At 39.2% G+C, this 27,776-nt stretch overlaps 2 protein-coding genes across 4 annotated transcripts in view; both read left to right on the forward strand.

Annotated features, from left to right (window-relative positions):
* Positions 1-11,564: 11,564 nt before the first annotated feature.
* On the forward strand, positions 11,565-14,420 carry klf17 (Kruppel like factor 17). The gene is made up of 3 exons (XM_008433013.3): positions 11,565-11,909; positions 12,044-13,154; positions 13,306-14,420. The coding sequence occupies exons 1-3, from the start codon at positions 11,838-11,840 to the stop codon at positions 13,479-13,481; spliced, it is 1,359 nt and encodes a 452-aa protein (XP_008431235.2). The 5' UTR covers positions 11,565-11,837; the 3' UTR covers positions 13,482-14,420.
* A 4,827-nt stretch (positions 14,421-19,247) lies between these two features.
* slc6a9 (solute carrier family 6 member 9) overlaps positions 19,248-27,776 on the forward strand; it is a 76,619-nt gene continuing 68,090 nt past the window's right edge. The window contains exon 1 of one of the 3 annotated variants that reach the window (XM_081598076.1): positions 19,248-19,396. The gene's annotated coding sequence lies outside the window, so the exon portion shown is untranslated. Of the gene's footprint in view, positions 19,397-21,683; positions 21,757-22,121; positions 22,417-27,776 lie in introns of those variants that run through there. The other 2 variants (XM_081598075.1, XM_081598074.1) reach the window with 2 other exon arrangements.

Consider the following 27,776-nt stretch of genomic DNA (forward strand, 5'->3'; position numbering starts at 1 on the left):
GGTTAGTTTGCCAAAAATAATTAGTGAGTTAAAGCACTTCAGTTTTTTTTGTGTTTGTTTGATTAAGCCACAAAAGATCGTTGCTAAGGAATTTGTGTTGAATCACAACCCACTTTCATATTGAACTTCTGAAGAAGAAACCAGAATTGAATTTAATGTGATAAAATCTGTATATAAAATTTGAACAAAGATGTGACGCGTTTCTTACTTGTTGAACACATGCAAATAGGCCTGTCACACTAATCAATAAATAAATTAATCGCATGATAAGTTAAAACAAACTCGATCGTTTTCACTTGCACAATTTATCATTTTTGTCTTTTTATCACCAAAAACCAGGTGATAAAAGTATAAAGTCTGGTCTCAACTGGCCCTTATTTTGAAGGACAGTTTTGTTTACAGACGTTTCATGTGTTTCTGTTTTGTTTATTTATTTTTGGATATTTAAAATGTCTCCCAGTTCCGGTGGTAAATGTTGATCACAATTTAAAGTTTATGGATCTGTAAACTGCATCCCCTGCATTATTATTCTAACTTGAAAAGGGTCTCAAAACAATAATAAATGTTGTTTATTGTAATAACTTCTGGCACAATTGATCATCCAGCAAAATTTGTTGTGCTACGTGCAAATTTACGTGTGTAACTGCTGCTTCATCTGATTTTATTACGTTTGTGTGCGATGATGGAACCACTAAAGCCTTTATGACAAACTCTTTTTACCGCTTTCTGGAGACGACAGAGGCGAGGAATCTCAGCTCTCTGCCAGAGTTTTGAATCGCAAAAATTGGTTGTGAAGCCAGATCCCGACCATAACGCCCAACGTGTTACTGGTGTTACTGGTCTGTTGTTCTGCCTAAACCTGTCCCTGCACCAGAGGCACAGAGAGAAGCGCAGGATTGGATTTTATTGAGTCGATCACAAATTCCACCATTAAAAGCGAAGGTCTGGTGAGGCAAATAACTATTATTGCCGTTTCTGATGCAACATTCTGCATGAATCCCGAGGGTCCTGCCACTTGACGTGCGGTACTTTGCTGCCTCCTGCGTTAGACGTTGCTGTAGATTGAAGGCACGTGCTCTTGGCCACTGCAGCGTTTGTTCTTTGTTCTTGTTTCCTCAAGAACAAAGTGGCCTACCGCACCAGGGAAGTTGCAGACAAACAGCTCGAGCAGCACAGCGAGTACTGAATGTTGACCCGGCTGACTAAGCGTGAGCGCGATGCGCCAGAACAAGCCTGATCCACGGCGCCGCTCCACCCTGCAGTTCACAGGACCCAGAGTGTTGTAGTAACTCGCTATATTTACTCAATTAAATTTACCTGGGTAATGTTTTTGGAAAAGAAAAAAAAAGTACTTTTAGGAGTATTTTTAACACGCTGTACTTTTTACTTTCACTTGGGTGATTTAACACTTATTCAACTGTTCTAGGGTAATTTTGATGAACTGAATCCAAAACTCACATTAGTTTTGTTCAGTCAGATCAACTTTCTGCAGCATGGATGTAACATGAGCATCAAAATGCATGACTTGTTCTCACATATGGGTCAGTTTCCTGAGAATCTGGGATCAATGAGAGATGAGCAGGAGGAGAAACTCTATCAGGACAGAAAAGAGATGGAGAATTTTGCACAATGAAGACGTTAAGTTTACATGTAAATTACCCTCATCGGTGTTTATTGTTCAGGTTATAGAAATCCATGCTTGTAGCAATTAATTAATACACTTTGTCAGAAAACAATATTTTTTCTCCTAAAACTGAGAAATGTGAATGGTAAAGTACTGATAATGTCACAAATGTAACCAATTTAGTCAGAAGAACGGATTGAGAAAAATGGATGTCACTAATGGATTGAGTATTACACAATAGTCCTAACACAGTAGGAAAAAAACAAAAAAAACTTTTTTTTAGTAACCAGTGTATTGTGATCAGTTACTCAGCACTTGAGTAGAATTTTTTACCAAATACTTATTTTTACTCTTACTTAAGTAATTTCTTGGACGACTACCTTTTACTTTTACTTGAGTGAAACCATGTTGAAGTAGTGCCACTTTTACTTGAGTACAGTTTTGGAGTACTCTACCTACATCTGCTCAGGGCCGATGTGGCGTCCCAGTACCAAACACTGCAAAAGCTGCGTCAGATAGTCCCATATAACGTGTGCAATCCCTTTACTATCACGTAACATCGACGCAAAGCCTTTGCAGTTTAAAATCGGAAAAGCTTTCGCACGTAAGTAGAACAAAAATTTCCCTCCGTGTTCTATGGGATTCACTCCTCGCCCCTCCTCCACTAAAGGCAGAGACTCCCGGCCCGGTCCCAGTCACTCATCCCGCTCGGCTCCCCTTTGTCTCCGCTGGACGGGGGGATTGAAGAGCGTAATTGGCCGAGCCCGCTCAGGTGAAAGCAGGCCTCTTGTCTGGGGACACAAAACCATCTCTCTGTGTGTTGTCTGCAGTAACTGCAAGGTCAAAAGGACACTCCACATTGGGGGACTCACACACACACACACACACACGCAAACACTCGCATAAAATACTCCTCATTCATCCTCCAGCCCCCGACAATTGGTGCAGCTACCTGGGAAAGGTAATTATTTGCTCTCATGTCCATCTTCTGGTTTCCGCAAGATTTAGCTGTCTGATCTGAAAGAAACCAGATCAGAGCCCCATTAGGGTTGGAGAGGTTTTGGTCTTTTCTTTTTTTTAAATGTTAACTTTTTAAACAAATGTATCTATCTGCATGTTCGTCAAACAGGGATGGTCTGTTTGTGCGTGGCTTGCTTTAGGACATTTCTCTCTGATTTTTTTTAAAGAGGTTTGATAGCAGAACTTTGCGGCTGCAGGTGTGTTTTGTAGGGAAAAAATCCCCTTCAGACACGTAGATAGTTACGTTTCACTGTTCGAAAGTAAACATTTGAAATCCGACAGCCGTGTTGCGGAGAACTAAAAGTCGAGTAAAGTGCAGCAGTGCTGCTCCGGTTCCTCTCCAGCGTTGTTCCAGTGACATGTCATTTCCACGGTTTTGTGAGTAAGCTTTAAAAAATGGGACACTACCCTTTGTGTTCTCCCCACAGCACCATCTGTTCGAATTCCTTGGCATACCAAGCACAAAGCAAGTTATATATGTCGGCACAGGCATTGGCGGCATTTGTGACGTCGACAGCAAATTTTTCCATCTCTGACTGGATGTTTCATAGTTTTATGGAAAGACGTGCAAAGCGCTGATAAACTCTTGCGGTTCTTTAGCCTAAATATTTGCCTGATTTGGGAGACAAACAATAAACATTTTTTTTCTGAAAATCCACATCAAACTTTACAACAACTCTTTACCAGTATGCAAATCACATCCTAAAAGGTCGACTCATCGTGCCTGAAGAGAACCAAATCTTTGAATTCGGGATGGATCATTACTTCATATGAAACAATTTGATTAAAAAAAAAAACACACAAAAAATAAAAATGAGCTCAATCACTTTGAATACAGGATGATATGGATGGCTCGTGCCATTGAAGAGAAAGTTGCCCCTTGTGCCTGGAAACTATTTCTGAGTTGATTTGTTGATGTTTTCGATCGTTATCATACTTCTCTGACAAAAGCAATTGGATTTTGATTGTAAATCTTCGGCCAACAGCACCACAAATCCTCTACTGTGCTTGAAGGTTGTGATGATGTGCTGCTCCACTTACTCTTCACTCCACTCTGGTCTCCAGTAGCTAAAAGAAACAATCATCTGTATCACAGCCTTCGTACCACAAATAGCCATTAATAACTGTATGGAAATATTGAGATTTTTATATATAAAAACGTAAAGCAAAAGGAGATTTGTTTTTAACATGCTTGCATGAATAGTTGCATTAATTGACATTTGAATCTCAATCTGTGTCTATGATTGTATTCTATTTGCATAAATTGTAGTATAGATGTGATTATTAGATGTAGCCAAATGTGAATCGGATATTTTTTGTACATAAAGTGCCCTGAGACGACAGTTGCACGTAAACCACTGCTATACCTTCGTCATTTGACTTTTATCATAAATATTTGATTTTCTGTTTGTTGCATTGTGGCTTTGTTCAGCTGCATGGATTGTCAATGTCTTGAGCCTGATGTGATGCATTGACCCAATACATCATCATATGATATGATACTTAATGTATCATATCAGTGGTTGATTGATTGTTGGAGTAGATGAGACATTAAACCATTGGAAAAAAAGAAAAATATCTACATTTTAATGCTGTTTAAACACTGTTATCAGGGGAGTCATGATGTGTGAAGGGTGTTTTATTATCTTCTTTATTCACTTGAGCAGGAATGAAAGAATATTGCCTATTTTCCAGGGAGGGACCAGCATGTTGTTTCTAACGTGGTTTGTGTCATTTTGAATACAGAAATCAAGCAGTTTTCAGATATTATTCCAAAGCTAAATGCATTTTTAAACCTGGTTGATCTATTCAGCATGCTGAAGATCTGCTTCTGCAAAAAGAACGAAGATGAAGAAATGCAAACACAAATATGTTTTGGCGTCTGTGAGTCAGATATTCTGCTCTTAGCTGAACAACGTCTTACACTGTGGAACTGATAATATCAGATAATAAATAAATAAACTATCTATTTTCTCAATTTTTCCTGATGTGTTATTTCTTTGTCCTATTTGTCTGTTTAGTTTGTTACTTTTAGAAATTGCGGAGTACTCATTAGCTTAGATCAACATTTAGCTTCATAGTTTTAATATCGGAGCAAGACCTAGAGGAACTCCTGATAGTTTACAAATCTAGAACAAACTTACAAAGTACCATTTACTTAACAACCAAGAACAAGAATCAAACATGGAGAACCAACATCTAGTTTCATCAGAACAAGAATCCAGAGAAGTCCCTAGTAGTTTATCATTTATTGTCGACTTATTCTTATTCTTACAATATATGTAGTTTTATACTTTTAACTTTTTGTCTTTCTTTTGGTTTTCTTGTTTGTATTTCCTTCTAATTCATGTGAAGCACTTTGAACTGCCTTATTGCTAAAAATGCCCTATATAAATAAAAATGACCTCATCCTACCTCAAACTTCAGCAAGCAGTAAGAAGCAAACAACCTACCAAAGCCTTGAAAAGGTAAAACTCTTCCTTCACAGATTTATGGCCAGCATGGGTGGCCCCATCTGGAAACGTCAGTGCTCCACACTGACACTGAATACGTGGTGTTATGCACAATACATCACCCTTTGGCCTCCCACTCACCCACGCTGTGCTCTGGGTGTCTTTAGTTTCTCTACGGCCCATGACAGAAAGGCAAAGAAATGAGGTACTTGAGAGAACGCTACGTCATTTGGCGTCTGTCACAAATATTTGATTTTCTGCTGATTGCTGCACTCATGACTTTGTTCAACTTGAATGGGCTGGATGAATCGGTGTCAGTGAAATCAGGAGCTTTTGAGCAACCATGTGATGCATGCACCCAGTGACACCCCGTCCCCCGCACAATATTTGGTCTCGCAGGGACGCCGACATTCCTCTTGTTCTGGTCTGATGCCAACAACGCTGATACGCCAAGATCGAAACTCTAAACACAGGCAAGTACACGAGAACCAGTGTACGTTGAGTGACAAAATATCAAGCATCATGTGTTTTTTTTTTCTGTCTTTTTTTTTTTTTTTTTACAAAACCATAACAATGGAGGTGATTTTGCCCCTTTGTCACGCATCAGCATAGAATATCAGGAAGGTAGCACAGCATGGCCACTGAAGAACAAGCAAAGTAGAGCAGCCCTTTTAGGACGCTCTCACTTAGTGCGAAAGAGAGCAAAACCAAAATTTGCCCACAGATCACTGCAGTGAAAAAGTATTTGTAGATTTTTTTGGGGGAGTCAAACCTGACGATTCAGATCAGACAACGATAATCTGAGTAAATGCAAATTGCATCTACATCATAAATGACATCAAGTATTGATGCCATATTGAATAATGGCAATATCTGAAAAGGTAATTGTCTCGTAAACTTTGTAAAAGGCTGCAACAGCGTTGACGATAACATGCAGGAGGGCATCTCGAGCAACTACCAAACCATTCTTTGTGTGTGTGTGTGTGTGTGTTTTCTGCAGGATAAACAAAGTCCACTTGGTTTTTTTTTTTGTCACAATGTTATGGTCAATATTTCCTAGTAGAGATGGGTCAGTCAATTAGAGTGAGTCATTAAGGTCTTGATCAAACAGTGAAACCTCAAAACTATCAAGCTACCACCGCTACGTTTGAGCGACACTGTGATGTTCTTTTTCTGCAGCGCTGTTAAAGTTTGGTGTCAGATGACGGTACACGATGAATCGGTATGTTTTTCCATTCTCTCACCCTGACTCTATAGTGTTGTAGAAAATCTTGTCAATCAATAAATCTAATTTTATTTGCATAGCGCATTTTAGCAACAAGGCACCTCAAAATGCTTTACATCTTAAAAACACAGAAATACAAAGTCATAGAAACATCAGTTTCTATGACATAGAGCAGAGAGTCAACAATTAGAACATTACATTTAGTCAAGCCCCTTAATTTTTCATTGATTATGTTTCAAAAGCAACGCTAAGCAACTTTTAACTTGTGATTTAATTACAGCTACAGATCTTTTTTGGGGGTATGTTTATGCTAGCTTTCACATTTGGGATAAACTTATTCCCCATTCTTTCCTTGCAAAATATCTTAAGTCCTGTCAGGTTGATAGTAAATTACAGTCAAACAGTTGTGTATGTGCATATGTGTGTTTTCTCATTGTTACATGAGCAACGATTTCCAATCATGTTGCGTTTCATTGTAAGTCTCGTAGCTCTGCCTTCTTTAATGTGTCATAACAGGTTTTATGACACGTAAAAGAGCACTGCCTTTGCAAACACACACCTACACACACACGCACACACACGACACTTCAGGTGGTGAGTGAATACACAGCAGTCAGTGAGCGAGAGGCTCTGGACAGCACAGAGCAGTGAAACTGAAGCTGAGACAGAGAGAAGAGAGACCGGTTCTTCCAAGTGCGCCCAAATAAAAGCGAATAACAATAGTTGGCCTTTAAGTTGGTCACTTTGTTATTCAGGCCTGGAACTGCTGTGAAATTTGTGATACTTGTGCCACTTGCATAGAAGTTACAGGGAGCTGAAAAAGTGTGAGGTAAAATGGAAAGTGTCGGTGAGGTGGAATGAAAAGACAAATCATTACAAAACACACTCCAAAAACGACAGATGCTGAGCAGGTTGCCAGAAACAAACACACCTATTAATTAACAAGGAAGAACTACAAAAGGCACAGTCACCTGTTGCATAAGTGTGCACACCTTTGAACTAATCTTTTGTTGAAGAAAAATTTTTAATGAAGTTTCAGTACACACCTAACATCAGCGATAGTGAATCTGATCGTCGTGAAATTGAGTTTTAGATTCCTTGACCATTATCTAAAACAATAGTTGCCGAGAAGTTACAAAAGATCTGATTGTCCAAAGGAATCAGTCAGGAGAAGGATGCATATTTGCATTCCAGAAACATTAATTGGTTGACATTATCAAGAAAATATGTCACGGCAGTGACATTGCTAAATCTGTTCGGTCTGCCGATATTATTAAAAAGGAAAGATACAAACTGGACAGGCAGGCAGACAAAAGCAACACGACAGAGTTGGAGGAATTTTCTGATATTACAAACTGTGTCCCAGATGCAACAACAATCTCCTATATGCTCAATATGTTTAGGCCAAGAAAGGTTGAGAGAAAGAAGTCTTCCCAAGAAATTAGATTTAAAAAAATATATGCTTCAAATAACCTAATTAGAAGACAATGAGGATTGAGGGCAAGAATTGTCCTCACTTTATAATAAAGTTAGATAGAATTTAAGAAACAAAGGCATCAAATGTCCATTAGTCAAGACCTGACTTCCTGATAAACACCTATCAAAGACGACCGAATACTGAAATTAAATCCAAGAGGTGACTCAACAACAATTAGTTTAAGTGTGTACTCATTTATGGACCTTGGTTATTATCTTGAAAGGTGAGACATCTGATTAACCTCAGAGTAATTAATTGTTGACAAGGCTGCTTTTGGAGCTTTTAAGTAACTACGTGCTCAGGACGTTATCGGCCTTAGTCAAGCTCCTAATTATATCTGATCGAGATGTAATTATGTTATGTACTTTTGATCTTATTATGCTAAAAGTTAATTGCTAATTGCTTTGTAAGCGTTTGATCCTACTTAACTATTGCACCGCTGGAATCTTAAATAAACCTTTATTACGTCCCAGTTGGCTAAATGCAACATCAAGGCAAAACATTTTTGTTGTGTGTGTTGTTTCCAGAGCTCTCCTTGCTTGAACGGTGACCGTTTGACCCAACAGGCGCTCAACTTTGGCCCCAGGAAGGCGGAATAAAAGATTAGAGCACCGCTAGTCGTTGCTTTTATTACTCCCCTTTCCCATGATTCTCCTGAGTTTGTGCCTATTTCCTGTCTCCCCTCCCTCCGTGTCTTGTTGATATCTTTCTGGAAGGTAGCGAGTCTGTCTCCTTGTTGTCGTCGCACTCTCTTTTTCTCCCCGCTCTAATCATTTTGTTGCTTTTTCATGCCATGCTCAGCGGCATATTTATCCAAGATAACAACTGGGTTTCCCCTCTCTATGCGGGTGATGGAGAATAATTGCTGTTGGTGTTTGTGTTTGCCTGTGTGTGTCCCCGTATTCTGCTAAACAAATTGTTCCTGCCTGGCTGTTCTGATGTTTTGACAGGAATGTACGCTTATACTTACAAATACCCACACACACACATACCCGTGTAGACACGTAATGAAAAACAAAGAGTAACGACGGGTATTTGTGGAAGCATGTGTCATACATGTCTGAATAAAAAGAAATGGAAAAAAGTAAGCATTTACCCCCATAATTTATTCAGTAAGTGATTAAGGTTCCGTCCACTAAGCTCCAACATTCTCCCTTTATGTTTAGCTCGTTAGGTAAAACTAGCTAAACGTAAGCTAGTAAACACGGTGTTAACATTCATCCAAAACATCCTGTTAGCAAACTATTAAGCTTTAATTTGCTGTGACAAAAAATGTGAGTGAACTGTTTTGTTTTTGTTGTTGATGCTAAAAGTAGCAACATTTAGTCTTTTTACCTGAAAGTATCAACTTCTAACATTTACTAGCTTTTAAGCTAGCAGTTGCCGACTTAACTTACCAGTTAAAGGTAGCAGCTTTGACAATTTCGAATGAAATCAGAAACTTTCAGGCTTTTAGCTTAGTAGCAAATTTTACAATTTTCAGCTTTAAAACTTTTTTTAAATTATTGAGCATAGATCTCAGTTACAGAGCATAGAAAGCCTGAGCATAGTTACTGCTAGTTACAAAGCAGTTTCTCAAAAGAAAGAATGAGTCGTCACAAAAAGCTACAAGAGACACTTCAACAATTTTAGCTTTATTTTAGCTAAAAAAGCAAGTTTTAGCAAAAGCAACACAATAGCATTTTTGTTTTTGCATTTTTAAATGAAATTAGCACCTTGTAAAATTTTAGCTAGAAATAGCATAACATTTAAGCTAGCAGTATATTTGCTTTTAAGCTATGAAAGTTGAAACTGTAGTTTTCTGTTTTACTACTTTCAGCAGTGTTGTAGTTACAATTTTATTTTTCATTATTACAAAAAAGATTTAATATGAGATATAAGGTAGTTTTAGAAAAAGTGAACAAAACTTTAAATGCAAATATAAGCAAAATTAAAGTGGTTCGTGTTTGCCTGCTAACATCTCTCTCTGTCCGGGCTGTTTTTGTATGTTTGTCGGTTCACAGCTGTAATCTCAGGTAATTGTGTTTGGAAAATGTCAGCTGGAAGACTTCCTCTTTTTTCAGAAAGAGTCACAAAAGAGAAACCTGAGCCTTGGGGGGACTCTTTATCTGTCTGTCACTATACTTGCCAAGTTGTTTTTTTTTTGTTGTTGTTTTTTTTTTTACACAAGGTCAGTTTGATAAGGCCTTTGATGAGACAAGACAGATGATTGTTGTCTCCAAGGTGTAGATTTTAAAGACTAAATTGCTTCTGTTTATTTTTCTCTGACTGGCCTATAAGAGAGTGGGACCAGGAATGTAATGGGACTTTTTTTTTTCTTTTTAGCATAGGTCCAAACTAAACTTACGCACTAACAAGCACAAAGTTTTGCTTACTGCTGTGTGGATACAGTTGGCGTTTGGCCAAAAGGCCAAGAGTAGCTGCATCTGTATCCTTAAACTCGTCTGAAGGTGACTGCGGAGTGAAAGTACAGGAAGCGAGTGTGAAGTTTTTCCTCAGGAAACGGAGTCCATTTCCACTTGGCTCGCAGGCTGGACCGGAATTTTGTTTTGCGTAAGCACGGCGGGTCAAAAATAACGGAGTATAAAAGCAGAGAGCTGCAGGAGGCTGCTGCTCACACACAGGCCCCTCAGGAGGACACAGGGGGAGAGAGAGAGAGAGACAGAGAGCCAGAGAGCTGCCTGACCGGCTCTGTTGCTTTGTGGAATATGCTTTGAAAACTTAAAGCGAACTTACAAGACACTGAACATGGGGTAGAAGTGTCATGTTTAATGTTAGGGTGTAAAAAAAAACAAAGTTCTTACTGTAAAAACATTAAATTTCTTAAAGGAGATAATGCTATTACCTTAACTACTACTTTAATCTTGTAAGAAACATTTTGAAATGATAATGGTATTCTTTGACCATAGCAATTGCAATTATGTATATATTTATTTTTCCTGTTTATCTCTTCTCTCTCTCTCTGTTTCCTACTGTTAACTTATCGAGCAGGAATAAGTAACAAGGAATGAACGACCGTAGGGTGCATGCGTGCCTGTGGTGGCGGTGTTTGGGGTTTCGGTGGGGGGATGTCATTAAGGAAACGTGTCGGCCAGGCCTTTGTTTACTCCCGGATCAACAGTCTTGTCTTGATGGGGCCCCACCGCTTCACGCGTTTCTGTTCGACAAAAACAGACGGAGATGATTTGAGGATGAATGAACGACGAGTTTCAGTTTGAAGTGACCGAAAATAATGGAGGGGTTTTAAAACTGCTTAAGTTGAGTGTGTGTGTGTGTGTGTGTGTGTGTGGGGGGGGGGGGAATCGACTCGCGTCGTTTCTGCTTTTCTGCTTACCTGGACCAAAAAACGAAAATAAATAAATAAATAAATAAAGTACAAAATATGCCGCCTGTAAAATAACTTTTATTTTGTTTGTTAAAGTTTTAAAAAATAAATTAATAAAAACAGTTTAATTGGGCTGTACGCTTCTTCACAATGTAAGTGACCTGGATTTTATGTCTGCGTTTCAGGTTTGGAGTCGCCCTCTTGCTCCTGCCTCAAGGAAAATGTCAGGTTTCATGTGAATGAAACTAATATGGATGTACCAATGCCTTCGGGGACTTCGTGTTTTTTTTTTGTTTGTTTTTTTGTAAACATATATCCTCAAAAATTGTACTTAATTCTGTTTCAGTTCTATACCTCTTATTCAAACACCTGCTCATATAAACTACAGGATATTTCTCGTTAAGTTCTTTTGGCACTTTGATCTCACCTGCTCAAGGAATTCCACCGTTTTTTGTTTTTTTTTACTCGACGGGGGAAGGTCGCGCACGCACAAGTACATGTGCGTGCGATTACTGCAGCCGAGGCCACACCTCCCGCTCTGAGTTGCAGCGGCGGTATAAAAAGTCCGTTTGCGGTGTTGATGCTCACATCCTGAATCCTGGAGCGCTCCCGAGCTGCTCATGCGAACCAGAACGTGCGCTCTGCGTGCACAGATACGTCAAAGTCTTAAACTCGCATTGATTGTTATACATATATAGAGAGAGACTTTCAGCATGGCTGTGGCTGTGGCTGAGGCACTGATGCCCGCCTTGACGTCGTTTCCAAATTTCAAAGCGGTGGATAATGTAAGTAGAAGAATATATGTTATCTTTAAAGAAAAAAAAAAACGTGCTTGGTTGATCACAAGCGTAGCATTTTCTTGTTGTTTTTCCTGACACGAGCTTAAGTTATTCATTTATTCCATTGCGTTTATTTTCAGCTTTGCAACATGGATGAGTGGGTGAGGAGCGGCGCAACAGGTGGAACGGGCAGCGCGCGCATCGAGGTCGACTTGAGCATCGTTCACTCTCCGTCTGCAGCCCACAAAGACGACGACGAGCTCGGGAAGTTTCTGGACCTCGAGTTCATCCTGTCGAACACCATCTGCACCGACTCTACTGCCGGGAACAGCGACAGAGGGAGCGCGTCTCCCACTCAGCAGCAGCAGCAGCAGCAGTGCGGGTACTCTTTGCCGGAGTCGCCGGAAAGCTGCGGCGGCGGTTCTCTGCCAGACTGCCCCGACCACCCGCCTTCTCACCTGGCTCAGGGCTACACGGGCGTCGTCGGCAGCTTCGCGGAGTCGAGCCCCGTCCGCAGCCTGATGGCGGAGCTTCTTACGCCCGACATGAGTTATCCAGAGGAAGGCGCTCCGGAGAGAACGAGCAAGGCGAGGGACAGCTGCGAGTACACCGAGCTGCGGGCTCTAAACGGCCCTCCGCTCCCCCACGCGGCGTCACCTCCGTCCCCGCTTGGATACAAAATAAAAACCGAGCCCGGGGTGCAGTCGTGCATGGTCGCTGCTGCCGGAGCCTTCGCGGAAGGAGCGTATGACAAACACCAGATGCGCACAGCCGCGGCTTTTACGCACCACCAGCCTCCCGTTGCGGCGCAGGGCTTCGGCGCGCACCAGATCCAACTTCAGGGACGCACAGACTGCACGCTGCAGCCGCAAATGAGGCCCCACCACCACCACCACCACCATCACCATCATCTTCACGATCACGATCAGAACCAGCTGTCAAGCCAGTACGTGAACGCACCGTACCACCCGCATTACGCGCACCGAGGTGCGCCACAGTTCCAGGGACAGTACAGCATGCATCCCCAGCAGCACCATCCCGCCGCCTCGCTGCAGGGGATGATGCTCACTCCGCCCTCGTCGCCTCTGCTGGACTTTTACGCGCACGACGAGGCCGGCTGCGTGAAGCAGAAGCGAGGCCGCAAGTCTTGGACCAGGAAACGCGCCGCCACGCACAACTGCGAGTTCCCCGGCTGCGGGAAGACGTACACCAAGAGCTCCCATCTCAAGGCGCACATGAGGACGCACACAGGTGAGCTGACCTTTGAACCTCGGCTTCATCTCATCGGCATTGCTGTGTTGTTGTTTTGTGCAGCGCGCGGCGCCCGAATTTCTAACGTTTTTGCCACAAGGTGGCGCTGCGCTGCAAATCCTAACTTCTGTTTGGCTTTTCTGTTCGCCAGGTGAGAAGCCTTACCACTGCAACTGGGAAGGCTGCGGCTGGAAGTTCGCCCGATCCGACGAGCTGACTCGGCACTTCCGGAAGCACACCGGGCACAGGCCGTTTCAGTGTCACCTGTGCGAGCGCGCGTTCTCTCGCTCGGACCACCTGGCTCTCCACATGAAAAGGCACATGTAGGTCACTCTCAGCTTACAGACTCTCTTTATGGACCCCCGCCTCTCACCTCCCAGGGTATCACTGTCAGCATCTCCAGAGACGCAGCACAGCAGGTGGCCAACTTCTAACCGAACTGCTGTATATGAACAAAATGAAGCATTCACACATAGGAGCGTGCCGACCTGCGGTCATTATGTACTTTATAAGAAGATGCAAAGTGGGAAATGGTGGAGATTTTATATTTTTTATGTTTGTTTATTTTTATTTTTTACTTTCTACAAGTGCCTCATTTCTACCAAATCAAGTGCCTCTGGTGGTTTTTGTATATTTTTGTAAAAAATAAAAAAAATAATTATGACAAACACTGGCTAAGTTATAGTAGTTTAGTATTTAACTAATTTCTTCCATCTGCCTTTGTTCTAAGTTATTGATAAGTTGGTGAGTGCCTTAGTCAGACTGCTTATTCGCTCACTGTGGGCCGGACCCAGGATCCAGGATTGTATACAAGTATATTATTATAATTTTTTTTTCTAATTTTTACGTAGTCTGTTTCTAAGAATAAGGTAAAATCAGGTCAAAGTTGCCATATTTTCCCTGAACACAACAGATGTCATAGCCTTGCTTTGCATTGTGGGATCAGCCTGCATTTCTCTTTCAGTCTTTTTTTTTCTCATCCAAGCAAAAAAGAGCAAATTCAGGTACTATGCTAGTTTTCTACAGAGCCAACAGACACGACTTCCTTCAGTTCATCCACACACGGCTCATTTTGCGGGACTACGGTCAGGAATGAATGAATGTTGAGCGACTGCGTCTAAGAATGAAGTATCCACTGTAACCACTGGTTAAACGGCTTTTACTTGAAACTAAAATGTAAGCTTGCATATGTACTGCTGACGAAATGCAAATGTTTTCCTATGTGCTCAAGGGCTCGGAATAAAAAAAAAGTACTTTTACAATAAACATGCTCTCGTTTTTGCTCATTTCAAACTGACACACAAGTTTATATCTTTATTTAACTTTTTTTCTTTATCTGCTCTTTTTGAAATCTCTCCATCAGTTTTAATTATAATTGTCATGTCATTGAATCAAGCTAAGGCTTGAGAATCTTTTATTAACCACACTATTGCTTTGAACTTTTTTTGTGAGTGTGAAATGGTCAAGCTGCTCTAAAATATACCACAACTTTTATTGTTAGGTGATGAGTTTCATTGTACTTGCAGTGTGGAACCAGTGGTGGCACGCTGGCTGCTTTCCGTGGCTCAATCAGCCATTTTTATGCTAACAAGAAGCAAATTAGATGTAGTCCAGCACCAAGAACCAACACAACCTTCACCGCATTGATCTCTAATAGATACTACTCAAGAGAATGCAGAATATTTTCAGGACACCATTAGAAGAAACCGAAGACCACCACAGCAAAGTCAAAACAAAGTGCTGGTAGCCACTTAATGCTGCTTTCTATTTAAACTCTGAAGTCAGAACACCGAACCTGACTTTACCATATTCTGACAGAGATGTGATGTTGCACTCAGTAACCAGGAAAACCTGTAATGGTACAGAGTGATAACAATGGGTTTTATTTTATATGTACCCAAAATAATGAAACATGCTCACTAATGGTAATATTAGTGAGCATGGTAATATTTAATGTGATACAAACTGAGAGAAGGACTGATAAATTGCTACAGCAGCTTTCACTGTCTTAAGCACACAGCAGTCATAGTGGATTTTTAAGATGGAATTGGTTAGATTTGTAATTTCAGGGAATTATTATTATTATTATTATTATTATTATTATTATTATTATTATTATTATTATTATTGTTGTTGTTGTTGTTGTTATTATTATTTATTCGTTTTAAAGTTGGAGATTTCTTAGTCTGTACGAGCTTTTATTTAATAGTAATCGGTCTGAGAATCGATCAGCTTCGTCGAATGTGCCTCCGCTGCACATTGATACCAACGGAGGCGCCCAGCGCCCAACCTGGAGATTTTAACATCAAGTAACAACTCTTATTTCCCCCTGTCTTAATTTGTGACAAAAGACAGCGAGTGTAAAACGTCCAGGTCTTTTCGGTGTACTGCTTTAACACGTGCTGAAAATAAGTGGAAAATATTTCATATACCTAGAAGAACTGCAGCTGGTGAGTTGACCAGGATGCCTTTCAAAGTTCGCTTCGCTGCTTGTGCAATACTGCCCCCTAGTGGTCATGCAGTTGCGTTGTTCAGGTCAGTGAATTTTATTCACTGAAAAGTAACAATAGATTCAAAACAAACTCTAAACAGTTGCAAAAAAACAAAACTATTGACCACTGTAACTTTGACAATAAAATGTTTCATGACATGATCCATTATTTTGAAGTCAGTTCATGTCTCCGTTTTTCTGTTGCATGTTTTTTGTTTGTTTGTTTGTTTTATTTCTAGATCAGAGGTTAGTGATAATGTGTATTTCTCCATATTAACCCTACATTTCTTCATCACCATTATTTTTGAATTGGTCACATGTAATTATCTAATCCTAAATTTCATGTTTTCATTAACTGTAAACAGAAAAATCACCATTAACAGAGATTAAGGTTTGAGTACATGAGTATGTGAGTATTTAAAGTATAAAACATGTTTTACTCAGTAAATTAACTGAACTACATTCATTTTTGAACAACATTCTTATTAATTGAATATGTCCAAACATAGTCTTTAACTATACTAGATAAACCTATTATGAACATAAATCAGAAATAGTCTTACTTCAAGCAACATCTAATAAGTAAATGAATACTTGTAATTCTCAGGTATTGTATTTCGTTTTTGTTTTATAATTGTGTTTTGTTTGGTTACAAAATGTATTGTTAAAATATCACATTTTTAATATTTAAGTGCTGCAGATGAACAAACATCACATTTCACTTTCAAAGGTTTGTGGTACCACATCCGGTCTATCACTTGTTTTGGAGCACCACATCTTGATATTAATATTAATTGTTTTTATTTCAACAGTGACTTCTTCAGTGAAATCTCCTTTTATTCCAACAGCTGCAACAAGGTCAAGTGTCGAGATCAGCTGCATTTCTCTCTGGAAAAAAACAAACAAACAAAAAACAACATCGACAGGCGGCATCTTTGGAGTAAAGAGTATTTTTCTTAATACTTAGTTTGTCCACTAGATGTCCCTCTTGATTTATCCCCCCCACCCCAATCAGGAGACGTCCTGATGTTTAATTAGGTTACACCAGGGGTGAAAGTAGTTTTAAATTCGTGGGGGTCTGTCTGTCTGTCTGTCTGTCTGTCTGTCTGTCTGTCTGTCTGTCTGTCTGTCTGTCTGTCTGTCTGTCTGTCTGTCTGTCTGTCTGTCTGTCTATCTATCTATCTATCTATCTATCTATCTATCTATCTATCTATCTATCTATCTATCTATCTATCTATCTATCTATCTATCTATCTATCTATCTATCTATCTATCTATCTATCTATCTATCTATCTATCTATCTATATATAAAATTGCTTCTTTGCGTGGTTTGGAGTTTCTATGCTGATGAAATTTTTGCGAAGCGATAAAAGCTGTGTAGCTCTTTTTATTCCCTCAGCCCACTGGCACCTTGAGATGCAGTGAGACCCATATTCTGAACATAGTCTTCCACATCGGGTTGATGGGGTAACAGGTCCAGAAGGGAACCACAGACATCTCTCCCAGGCCAGACTAGACACATAGACCATCTTCATCAGTTCATTTTAAATCCTGAATCGTATTCAAAAACAATGTAATTATTATTAATAATAATGTCATCAAAAGCTGCTAACGCTTCTCATCTGATGGAGACATAAGAGAGAAGCAACTATTCTTTTAAAAACAGATATAAACATTTGTTTACCAGTTCGTTTAATAGTTAAAATACAAGAAAAGTGTATAACCAACAGTCTCATAACCAGTTTACAGGAAAGCATAGAAATGGACTCATTTATCTCCTTCCCGACCATCAGCAATGTGGGCTGCTGACGCTGTGCTGCTGTTGTTGTCGAGCTCTCAGTTACACAGAAAAAGCTGGAAGATATTAAATTCTGTCTATTGTTTACGTTTCCGCACCATACAGAACAAATGTGTTCGAGTGGGTCGTTTACAACCCATCAAATATGGAGCAGCAGCATCATTTCTTTGGGATCATCCTTTATTCTATTTCTATTCTAACGTAAAATTATTAAACCAAAATTATTTATTTTAGCTCTTCTCCAAGCAGGCAAAATTTCTTGTCACAATTTACAACAGCAGCAGCAAATGTTTATAAGTTACATTTAATTTTACTTTTAAAATATTTTTAAGTCAAGTATGATTCAAAATTTTAAACCTGAGAGAATGATGAAAAATCCTACTTAAATTAATGGTTTTAATATACCATTGTCAATCTAAACTTAACATTTAACCATTACAATCCCTGTTTTAATCCATAGCCTCCTGAAAAATACCCTTCTGAAGTCCGTCATGGCTCCTCAAATGATTAAGTGACACAGGTGCAAAGGGTTAATAGTCATGCAGAACTGATTTGACTGTTTCCATAGCAACGATCAGAAACAAGACATTCCCCCAGAACTACAGTGACTCATTGTAGCTATGACCTCATCTATGACATAGATCAAAGAACATCTGAGGTTATAAATGCTTGGATCTCAAAACAAGAGGTTATATCCAAGGATCTCATTGAGTTTTAACGGTGTGTTTGAAAAAAATTAAAATGCAACAAATCGGCTTCGCTAGTTTGTTTTTCCCCCTCTCATTTGGAGCCGGTTATTTGGTGACAACGGGAGTGAGAAAGATGTTTAATAAACTCCTTCCAGGAATTACATTTGACATCAGTAGTTTCCAGGACGAAAATTACTATGATGAGTTTGATAAATATCTCTTTAAACCATCCGCAGCTGTGAAGAAAAACCCAGAGCAAGCTGCCCCGGCTGGGGCAGTTTGCTCATCAGGCCACAGCAAGCAGAATGCCTATGATGGAGACGATGATGATGAGGAGAATGAAATCCAGAAATCTCCTAAAGTTCATAGATTAAGAAGGGTTGGAGCCATAAGGAGGAAACAGAGGCATCAAAAAGCTCAACATCAACCTCTGCTCTAAACATGGAGGCATTAAAAGAACGGACACACCAAGAGAAATCTGACCTAGGGGACAATTTCTCTTATGCCAAACAACAAACGTCCCCGGCTGGGGAAGTTTGTTGAAAAGGAGACTTGAGTGTAAAAGCTCAACCTCTCCGCTGATGGTGGCATTCAATCCAAACTTCCCCGGCTGGGGAAGTTTGGATTGAAAAGGAGACCGTTGAGTGTAAAAGCTCAACCTCTCCGCTGATGGTGGCATTCAATCCAAACTTCCCCGGCTGGGGAAGTTTGGATTGAAAAGGAGACCGTTGAGTGTAAAAGCTCAACCTCTCCGCTGATGGTGGCATTCAATCCAAACTTCCCCGGCTGGGGAAGTTTGGATTGAAAAGGAGACCGTTGAGTTTAAAAACTCAACCTCTCCGCTGATGGTGGCATTCAATCCAAACTTCCCCGGCTGGGGAAGTTTGGATTGAAAAGGAGACCGTTGAGTTTAAAAGCTCAACCTCTCCGCTGATAGTGGCATTAGAAGACTGGACACATGAAGAGAAATCGTCCTAGGGAACGATTTCTAAAGAACAAACTTCCCCGGCTGGGGAAGTTTGGATTGAAAAGGAGACCATTGAGTCTAAAAGCTCAATCTCTGCTCTGACGAAAGCGACATGAGAAGACAGGACCCAACAAGAGAAATCTGTCCTAGGGAACGCTTTCTCTAATTTCAAAGAACAAACTTCCCCGGCCGGGGAAGTTTTCTGTGAAAAAGCGACAGCTGAGACTGAATACTCAACTACTCCTTTGATGAAAACGGTATTAGAAGACTGGACCCCTGAAGAGACCACTGTCCAGGTAATGATTTTTCCAATAAAATCAGGCAGGAGTGGGCATACACAGTAAAATGAAATTCCGTAAAAAAACAGGAAAATGTCCTGGTAATTTTCTGCCAGTACATTTTCTGTTTTTTTTTAATGGAATTTCCAGCAGAATTTTTTCCGTAATTTAACAGCTTTTATATGTTAAATTTTAAACATAGAAAACTGTTAAATTATGGAAAAAATTCCACTGGAAATTCCGTAAAAAAACAGAAAATGTACTGGCAGAAAACTACCAGGACATTTTCCGTATTTTTTACAGAAAAATTTGAACTAAAATACTGTTAAATTACGGGAAACTTCTGTCAGAAATTCTGTAAAAAAACTGAAAATATCCAGGCAAAAAGTTACCAGGACATTTTCTGTTGTTTTTTTTCTTCCAGAATTTCCATCAAAATATTTTCCATAATTTAACAGTTTACGTCAAATATACCAATATTTTGTTAACCCAAAACAGAAATTCTCTGTGTTTTTACTCTGTCTTTTGTGATATTCACACATTTTTTTTTAAAAAACTGTGGACCTATCCAAATACTTTTGTCTTCCAAACCATTGAAGTCTGTATGCTATACCATATATTAATTATAGTGTAAAATATATTAATGTTAATGTATTTAATATATTCTTAGAATTTTGTTTTGTTTCAAAATTATGCTAAGTCTACAGGAAATGTAGTTGTAGAACACAAAACACTTAGTTTGAAAGCAGCTCATGCAAAGTGATATAAAAATAAAACCATTCAACAATTTGCAGATTTTATTTTGCAATTTAAGACCATAAATTGACATGTCCTCTAGTCTTTATAACTAACCTTTGCTATTATATATTAAGAGTTAAACATATTCTTGAGCTTGCTAATGTTTATCTTCTGCACATCACAACTAATTTATTGCATTTTATTATACAAATTTCAACGTATAAATTAAATGTAAAGCAATCTTGACTAGTCTTTGTAGTCAAACAATTTTGTTAATTACTATAAGATGGAACATACAAAAAATTGCTTTGGAACATGAAAATCATAGTTGTAAACAGGACCATCATTCTTCAAAATAAATGCCAAAAAATAAATGTAATACAGGTATAAATATTTAGTCAAAAATCAAATGCTACATAAACCCAGCCTAATGCCAACGGCAGTGGAAGACACTGGATTCATGAGTGTGTTCTCTCTAGTCGCTGTGAACATAAAACAAAACAGTCCATTTTATGTTTATGTTCTGCAAAAAAAGGTTAATCCAACTCTGAGGTCCAGTTACCAAGAGCTTGAAATGTTCTGTAACCAGTTCTTGTGCTTCGCAAAGGTTCTTGGTGCACCAAGTTTGATGAGATGACCAATCACGTTTAAACTTCAAAAGGCTCAAATTTCTGGACTCATTGCATAACAATATTTTCCCGCTCATTAACCAGTTTTTGTTTCCTTATTTTTATTATCATTTGGATGGTTGAACTCAAGGTGGTGCTTAAAAACAAAACAACAACTTTTCAATAAAAGGCATAAAACAGAATAGAACTCATTTTTGTTTCAAAGTAAGACAGTTTATCTTTCAATCATTCAATAAAAAAAACCCTTTCATCCCAGTAACATTTTCCATTTCCATTTCCATCCTAGTGGACGTCGTTGAGACCTCCACATATCCTCGAAGCTCCTCCCAAATGCGAAACACAGCAAGTGAATTGTCTACCGAATGGTTTTAAAGAGCCAGTGGCAAATTTTCACGCCATCGTTGCGCATTCAAAAATGATATCAAAATGAAGCTGAACCAAACAGCTGGCAAACCAGCGCAGTAAAACAAACTGTTTTCAACTTCTATAAAGCTTCGGTAATGATGTAAAGCGTTCAAATCCTAAAATCAAACGCTCATTTGCACGTCCACTGCGTTTCTCACCGATACCAGTTTAGAATGACATTTTGAAGTCCTTCTTTCAACAAGACATTTTCGTTCTTGTAATGACAAAAAAATGAGGGCCGGAACATTTCAAGAGACAGGCATCAAAACACGTCCCTAATTATATATATATATATATATATATATATATATATATATATATATATATATATATATATATATATATATATATATATATATATATATATATATATATATATATATATATATATACTCGTATTTATTCTCAAAGAGTTTTAGTAGGATTTAATTACTAAAAAAATAAAATCTATAGTTGCATATTTATAGGGCTCCTTTGTTTTCATGGCTTTGCGGTGAAAAACGCCCTCCTGCCCCCCTCTCTCACCCGCAGCCTCTCCAACAGTTGTCATGCCGACGCATGTCTCCTCCTCCTCATCCCTCCAACCTGATCGGTCCTGACAAAAAGGTAAAGTCCCCGTCTGCATGCCAGAACCTCCGAACTGTCTCCCTCCATTCCAGTAGTGTTTTATCGTCATTATCATTCCTCACACAGCCACTATTCTTTCCCCCCCCCCACACTTTTCTTTTCTTTTTTTTTTTAAAAGAATTTTCTTCCCTATCTGGAAGTCCCGAAGCTTCCACATCTCCCCACCGCACTGAGCTACCACACCTGTCTGGAAGCATCGCGTTGGCTCAGCTGAGATCTGAATTCGAATCGTGGAATTCAGCGGATGTGATTTCATTTTTTTTTTTTTGTAGTAAGATTGGAGAAATAAAAAAACAAAACAAAACAAAAAAAAAAATTCAATCACCGGGGTGACGGGAGAGGAATCGTCGCGGCATGCTTACGTGACAAAAGAATGAGCAACACATGCATTGTGAGCACGTGCGCCTCCAGTCTTTACGCTGTCTGGTGACGGTCTTGGTCTCGCCATCACCACTGTTTATTTTTTTCCATTTATTTATTTCATTTTCTTTGACATTCCGTCTCGCAAAAAAAAAAAAAAAAACATATTGAGGAGTTTTGTTAGAGAGAGGAGTGGGAGAGAGGAGAAACTGGAATCCTGGTTCCTGCAGATCGATACCCGGCGACTTGACATCATTTGTCCTCGTTACTTACTTTCAGGTAAAGTGATGCAGACGCATCAGATGTGGGAGCCTCAGTTGGACAGAGAGCCCTCACATGTTGCTGACCCCCCGCCACGGATGGTTTGGATTAGAGAAAGAAATAGGAGGGATCTATAGGAGGAGGAGGTTTTGTTCTTTTTCTAAGGGGGTTTGACGTTGACCGGGTAGGAACCGAAGACCAAGGTGATGCAACTTCCATCTTCCGTTTTTGTTTTTGTTGTTTTTTTACCGGCGGGAAGAAATGAGTCGCGTGTTTGAGCAGAAGTGAAGGGCGCGCGCCGCTCCTCATCTCTGATCAGAAAGAGATACAGGGGGTAGGTTGGGTTTCAGCTCTGGTGTGTTTGCAGCTCTGTGTGTATGCCTGCACCTGTAACCGTAGCGTGTTAAAATCAGATCAGCGTCATGCTTGGATGACGCCTGTGTTGTCGTTATTTGCAGGGTTCACGTTTAAGGAGGAAACACATGGCACTGTTGTAATGAGACCCCATTCATGATCACTGTTCACTATGCAGAAAGTGAGTGGAGCTCTGAGGAGGGGGATTAGTAATGAAGGGAGGGGCTTGATGGAAGATTTTTCTTTCCACACTTCCTGTCCTGTCAAACACTGTGCTTAAACATTGGGCTCTATCATAAGTGACACAGTTTTCTTCTATAATTAACCACTGCTATAGTGGAAACAATACTGATAAGGAAACAATACTGATGTATAAGTTGGGAATTAGCACTGTAGCAATTCCATAATATTAATGTTAAAATTATGCACTTACCACTGCTATACTAGGTGCACATTGCTAGAACTGAGTTTTAGAAGATCCTTAACCTTCAACAATGCGTCGGAAAAATCGGTCTGAGATTACTGGAGCTTTGTGTATTTAGACGGTGGCACACTGTACGGCCAGCAGCAATATTCTGGGAAGTTGTGGTGGTTAAAACACACCCACATCAGAAACCCATCATCAACCTGACCCACTGATTGAGTGCCTTGGTAATGTTTACGTCAAACTCTGACCTTACCGTCTGAAGTCGAGAATTGACGGACCAGACAACATTTTGCCCGTCTGTCATTGTCATTCTTGGTGACCGTAGGCAAACTGCAGTCTCAATTTTCTGTTCTCAGCTGAGTGTTCAAGGGTTGCTTCGTTGTTCATTCAGCATAACTTAGCTGTGATAAGTTGCTATTTCAGCTGTACAGTTTCATCCTTCACTTGTTCGCCCGTTCTCTGATCGTCAAACAAAGCATTGCTGTCCACACAACTGCTTCTCATTGGATGCTTACTCTTTTTCTGGCCGTTTTTTTTTTTGTTGTTGTTGTTTTACATTGAAAAAAATCCAGTAGATCAAAAATTTTCTCAAACACATTGGCCAACTGGTCTGGCACCAACAACCAGTGAAAGTTCAAAGAAGTGAAAGTATTTGAAAGTGTGATTATTCAATCACTGAAGTCTCCCTTTCTTTTCCTTTCTGATGCTGAATTTAATCTACCTGCTTGTTACTGGTTGATTTGTTATGTGTGGAAAGCAGTTGAGCAGGTGTACCAACGTTTTTCTCCACGTTGGAGACGGGTTTTTTTTGTTGTTTTTTTTTAAATGACCATAGAACGCAAATATGGGAAAAAGTCCTGTTGGGGACACAAACAGAAGTTTGAATATTTCCTTGCAATTTGTATTTCAAAAACTCAATAGGTAAAAATTTTGACCTAATTAAATTATAAATCTCCACCTGTGTTAACCGCCTGTACCAGATGTGAACCATTTTTTTAAGTCAGGTGCAGCAAAAGTTGCAGTGGTGGAGATTTATTGGCATAAAAATGTCCAGTTCTCTATTAAAGTCCAAATTTTCTTCCGTCAATACATCAAGCTAGAAGGGATCCTCGCTGCCTCTGATGGTTGTCAACTTAACAAGCCGAATTAATTCTTAATTCCTCTGAAAGTGGTCAGGACTGGTGGATGTCACAGAGCGTAGTTTTTCCCATGACCTGGATCAGGACAGTTTTCACAGCATGGCTCTCAGACACTTCAGTGTTGTTTTTTGCCAAGCGTTTGTCCAGACATGTCTGGACATCTGGAATTCCCAAATGCTGCGGCATTTAGAGCATTAGGAGGGAGGAGGAAGGGAGCCGCGTGGACAGCAAAGCAGAAGATGATTAAAAAAGACAATTTGTGTGTCAGAGGTGTCAACACACGGCCGTGTCGTGACGGTCTTTGCGCAGGAGGACGTTGCTTTAATCTTCAGATCTTCAGATTTAAGTGGCTTTCATTTGAAGTGACAATTATGCTTGGTTTTATACGAAAGATCTTAGTTTATAATAAACAGCGAAAGAGATGTGTGTGAAGTCACAGACAAGATTTGGGCCGTGTTTTATCTCCAGCCACCAGTAGAGGGCAAGAACGTACAGCTTAGCTTTGCCATTTGGTTTGCGCTCTGGACTGCAATAATTCAAGGATGTTTTACAGCAGTGTTTCTCAACCTTTTTCGGGCCAGCGCCCCCCTAGCCTTTATCCAGGTCCCTCACCGCCCCCCACCAAAGAATTTGTAGGGTACTTTGCACTGAGTATTATTTTATTATCAATATTACTATCACTATTGTAGATGTTTTGATTTTTATGCTTGTTTCTGTATTTATCATCAAAAATAATTTCCCAGAGAACAAAAAAGCCATGGGAATAGAAATAATTTTCACAGGCGTCTACGAAAAATGCAATGAACATTCAAGTTAAAATTGGTAGGCCTAACAGCAGCCAATCAGAGTGGAAAAAATATTCTTGTTCTGTGCCCTAAATGTTGCACAAAATGAGCAGATAAAAGATGTACAACATGCCTGTTTAAACTTTGAACTATTTGCAAATGACTGAGCTCTGCAGCATTAAAACATGGATAGAAATGTAACTACATTAATCATAGCTCTTCTTCTCTTCAGTGTTTCTGTGAGTTTCTGGTGGTGCAGCTCTGTGCTGCCTTCAGGAAAATGGGACATCAGAGCATCATCCATAAAACTTCACCCACATGGCATTTATTGTTCAAACCACAGCTTTCAGTGGTAAAACAAAAGTTCCAGATCCTTTTCATGCCATACAAATATGAGACAGAAACATGGATTATATCTTTATATAGACCTGTCTATTGATTTATAGATAAATAGTTTTACTGGACAGAAATTACAAAGAACAAATCTGGTTCTTAATCAAATTCTAATGAGTCAAATTCAAAGTGACATGGAGTCATCAGCCCCATGACATTAACACTGGCATGAAAAATAATATTGAAGAAATAAATATATCAAATCTAATTAAACACATAAATAAGTGATAAGTTATTTACTGTTATGGTCTGTAAGATATATTTATTCTCAGTACTAGATGTGGTCTCAACAAACCCATGACATTTCAACAATATTATTTTACCTTTTATCTGGAAAAGTGTCTGTTTATTCTTGCCATACAGTCTCTGTATTAATAATTGCATGGAAGGTCTTGCCATACCAGTTTATTTCTCTGTATTTATTTTAGTTTATTAGTTTATTCTTCATTCATTCCGCCCACGTTGAGAACCGCTGTTTTATAGTCTTAGCAAAGACAAGATGCAGAAATGATTTCTTACAGCCATCAGGCATACCTGATCAGAGCCACAGATGCAATTGTGAAGTGAAATAAGGTGCAGTAAATTATGTAGTAGTTTTGCTTTAAAGAAATGTGGAGTAAACTGTTATGAGTGTGGGTTATGGTTAGGCTCATTAATATGATTAATTAAAAATATCCCCCCCACCCCCCTTAAAATCTCAGTCTGAGAGTCTGAGATTTTTAGTTGAGACAAATGTAGGGAATCGTTTTTTTGTTTTTTTTAGTAATATGTGAGATTTTAAAAAAATTAGACTGTCTATATTTGCAATCGCACTCATCTATAATGTCTGTGATTTTTGTCTATAGCGATGTAATAAATATCTCCATTTACTTTACAAACAGAAAATATTTCTAATTGGTAGGGTTCAGTGGATAATGCCTCCAGTTCTGTCTCATGTTGTGCATTAATAGTCCATGGGTTTTCTTTAGTTCTAACTTTTTAATCTTGGAATTCCCTTGTTCCCGTTTTAAGTTTTGGTTGCGTTGCTTCTTGTTTCCTTTTCTAAATTTCTTTTTGCGTCTGGATTCAGTTTCTTGTCGTCTTTCACTTTTACTTCATCAGCTCATCATTTTCTGCAGTGTTTAGGCTTTGCATTTTTTCTTTTGTTGTTGACAAATATTTTTCTTACATCTACATAATTTAGAATATTACTGAAACGTACCTCACCTAGAAAACAGATCTTCATATATTGCACAGATTTGTTACACATAGAGGATACAGTTCAAGTTTTTTTTGTTGTAAAAAATAAAAAGTATGATTATGACTTACAGTTAATCAAAACCCAAAATTTAACTAATCTGAAAATTAGATTGATAGGACAAAGAAAAAAAAAGATTTTTATGTCAAGCACTTGCCCTCTAGTTCAGAAAACCCTGACCTACACAATCAAGAAACTGGTGGCTGTTCACAGAGTGCAGTATCGAATCAAATTAATGGAAAGTCAAGTGGAAGGAAAGAGTGTGATAGAAAAAAGATGGCTGACTAACAGAAAGAAACTCTTGTTTAAGAGTTCACGGAGATTCACAAAGTGTAGACGACAACTGAGGTGTGGTATTGTATGCGTTGTAGCATGAACTAGAGGCAGTTTCATAAGCTCCTTACCTAGGGTATGGAGAAAAGAGACTTGGTATTCAATTGTCCAAAGTCCTTTAGGTTCAGTGTGAAGTTTCCTTAGTCCTTGATAATTTGGGATCAAATTCTTTTTCTAAGTTTGGTTTCATTAGATCCTACCACATTCACGTTCGACCAGGTTTTGGTTGGTTTTAGCCAGATTTAGTGTTTCCTTTACACACATTTCCTCCCCTACTCTTTTGTCCAGACACATAGAAGACATCCAACCAGTATTAACCATTACTCCTGCAACTTCTTTAACATTACTCTCAGAAGAGTAACTCTTGTTACTCGTTACTCTCAGAAGCTTTCCTGACCAGATTTTTTTTTCTTCTTCTTCTTTTCCTTCTTTTAGTTTAAGGGTCTGCACACATATGCAGTCAAGGAACTGGTTGATATTTTTCCATGATTTCTTCAGTTGAACAATTCAGGAAATAGTTCATTTTAAAGGTGATAAGATTGATTTCTACTGGTGTCATTTTAGCAAGAGTTAGCAGTCGTACGGTAAAGTGTATGCATTTTTAATGACTTTGGTAATTGTTTGAGTTGTACTTGTATTTGGCTGCCAGTCGTTCACAGATTCCTTCTCTGATCACTTCTGTTCTCTCTGATTGCTGCAGGAATTGGTTT

Source organism: Poecilia reticulata, chromosome 17 (assembly GCF_904066995.2).
Source record: "Poecilia reticulata chromosome 17, P_reticulata-male-v2, whole genome shotgun sequence".
In the NCBI taxonomy this organism is placed as follows: domain Eukaryota; kingdom Metazoa; phylum Chordata; class Actinopteri; order Cyprinodontiformes; family Poeciliidae; genus Poecilia; species Poecilia reticulata.

Excerpts from the sequence above, each read along its gene's own strand:
- klf17 (XM_008433013.3), top strand. The coding sequence starts at position 11,838 with ATGGCTGTGGCTGTGGCTGAGGCACTGATGCCCGCCTTGACGTCGTTT. Across the intron at positions 11,910-12,043 it reads ATTTCAAAGCGGTGGATAAT|CTTTGCAACATGGATGAGTG; the intron begins GTAAGTAGAAGA and ends GTTTATTTTCAG. Across the intron at positions 13,155-13,305 it reads GCACATGAGGACGCACACAG|GTGAGAAGCCTTACCACTGC; the intron begins GTGAGCTGACCT and ends TCTGTTCGCCAG.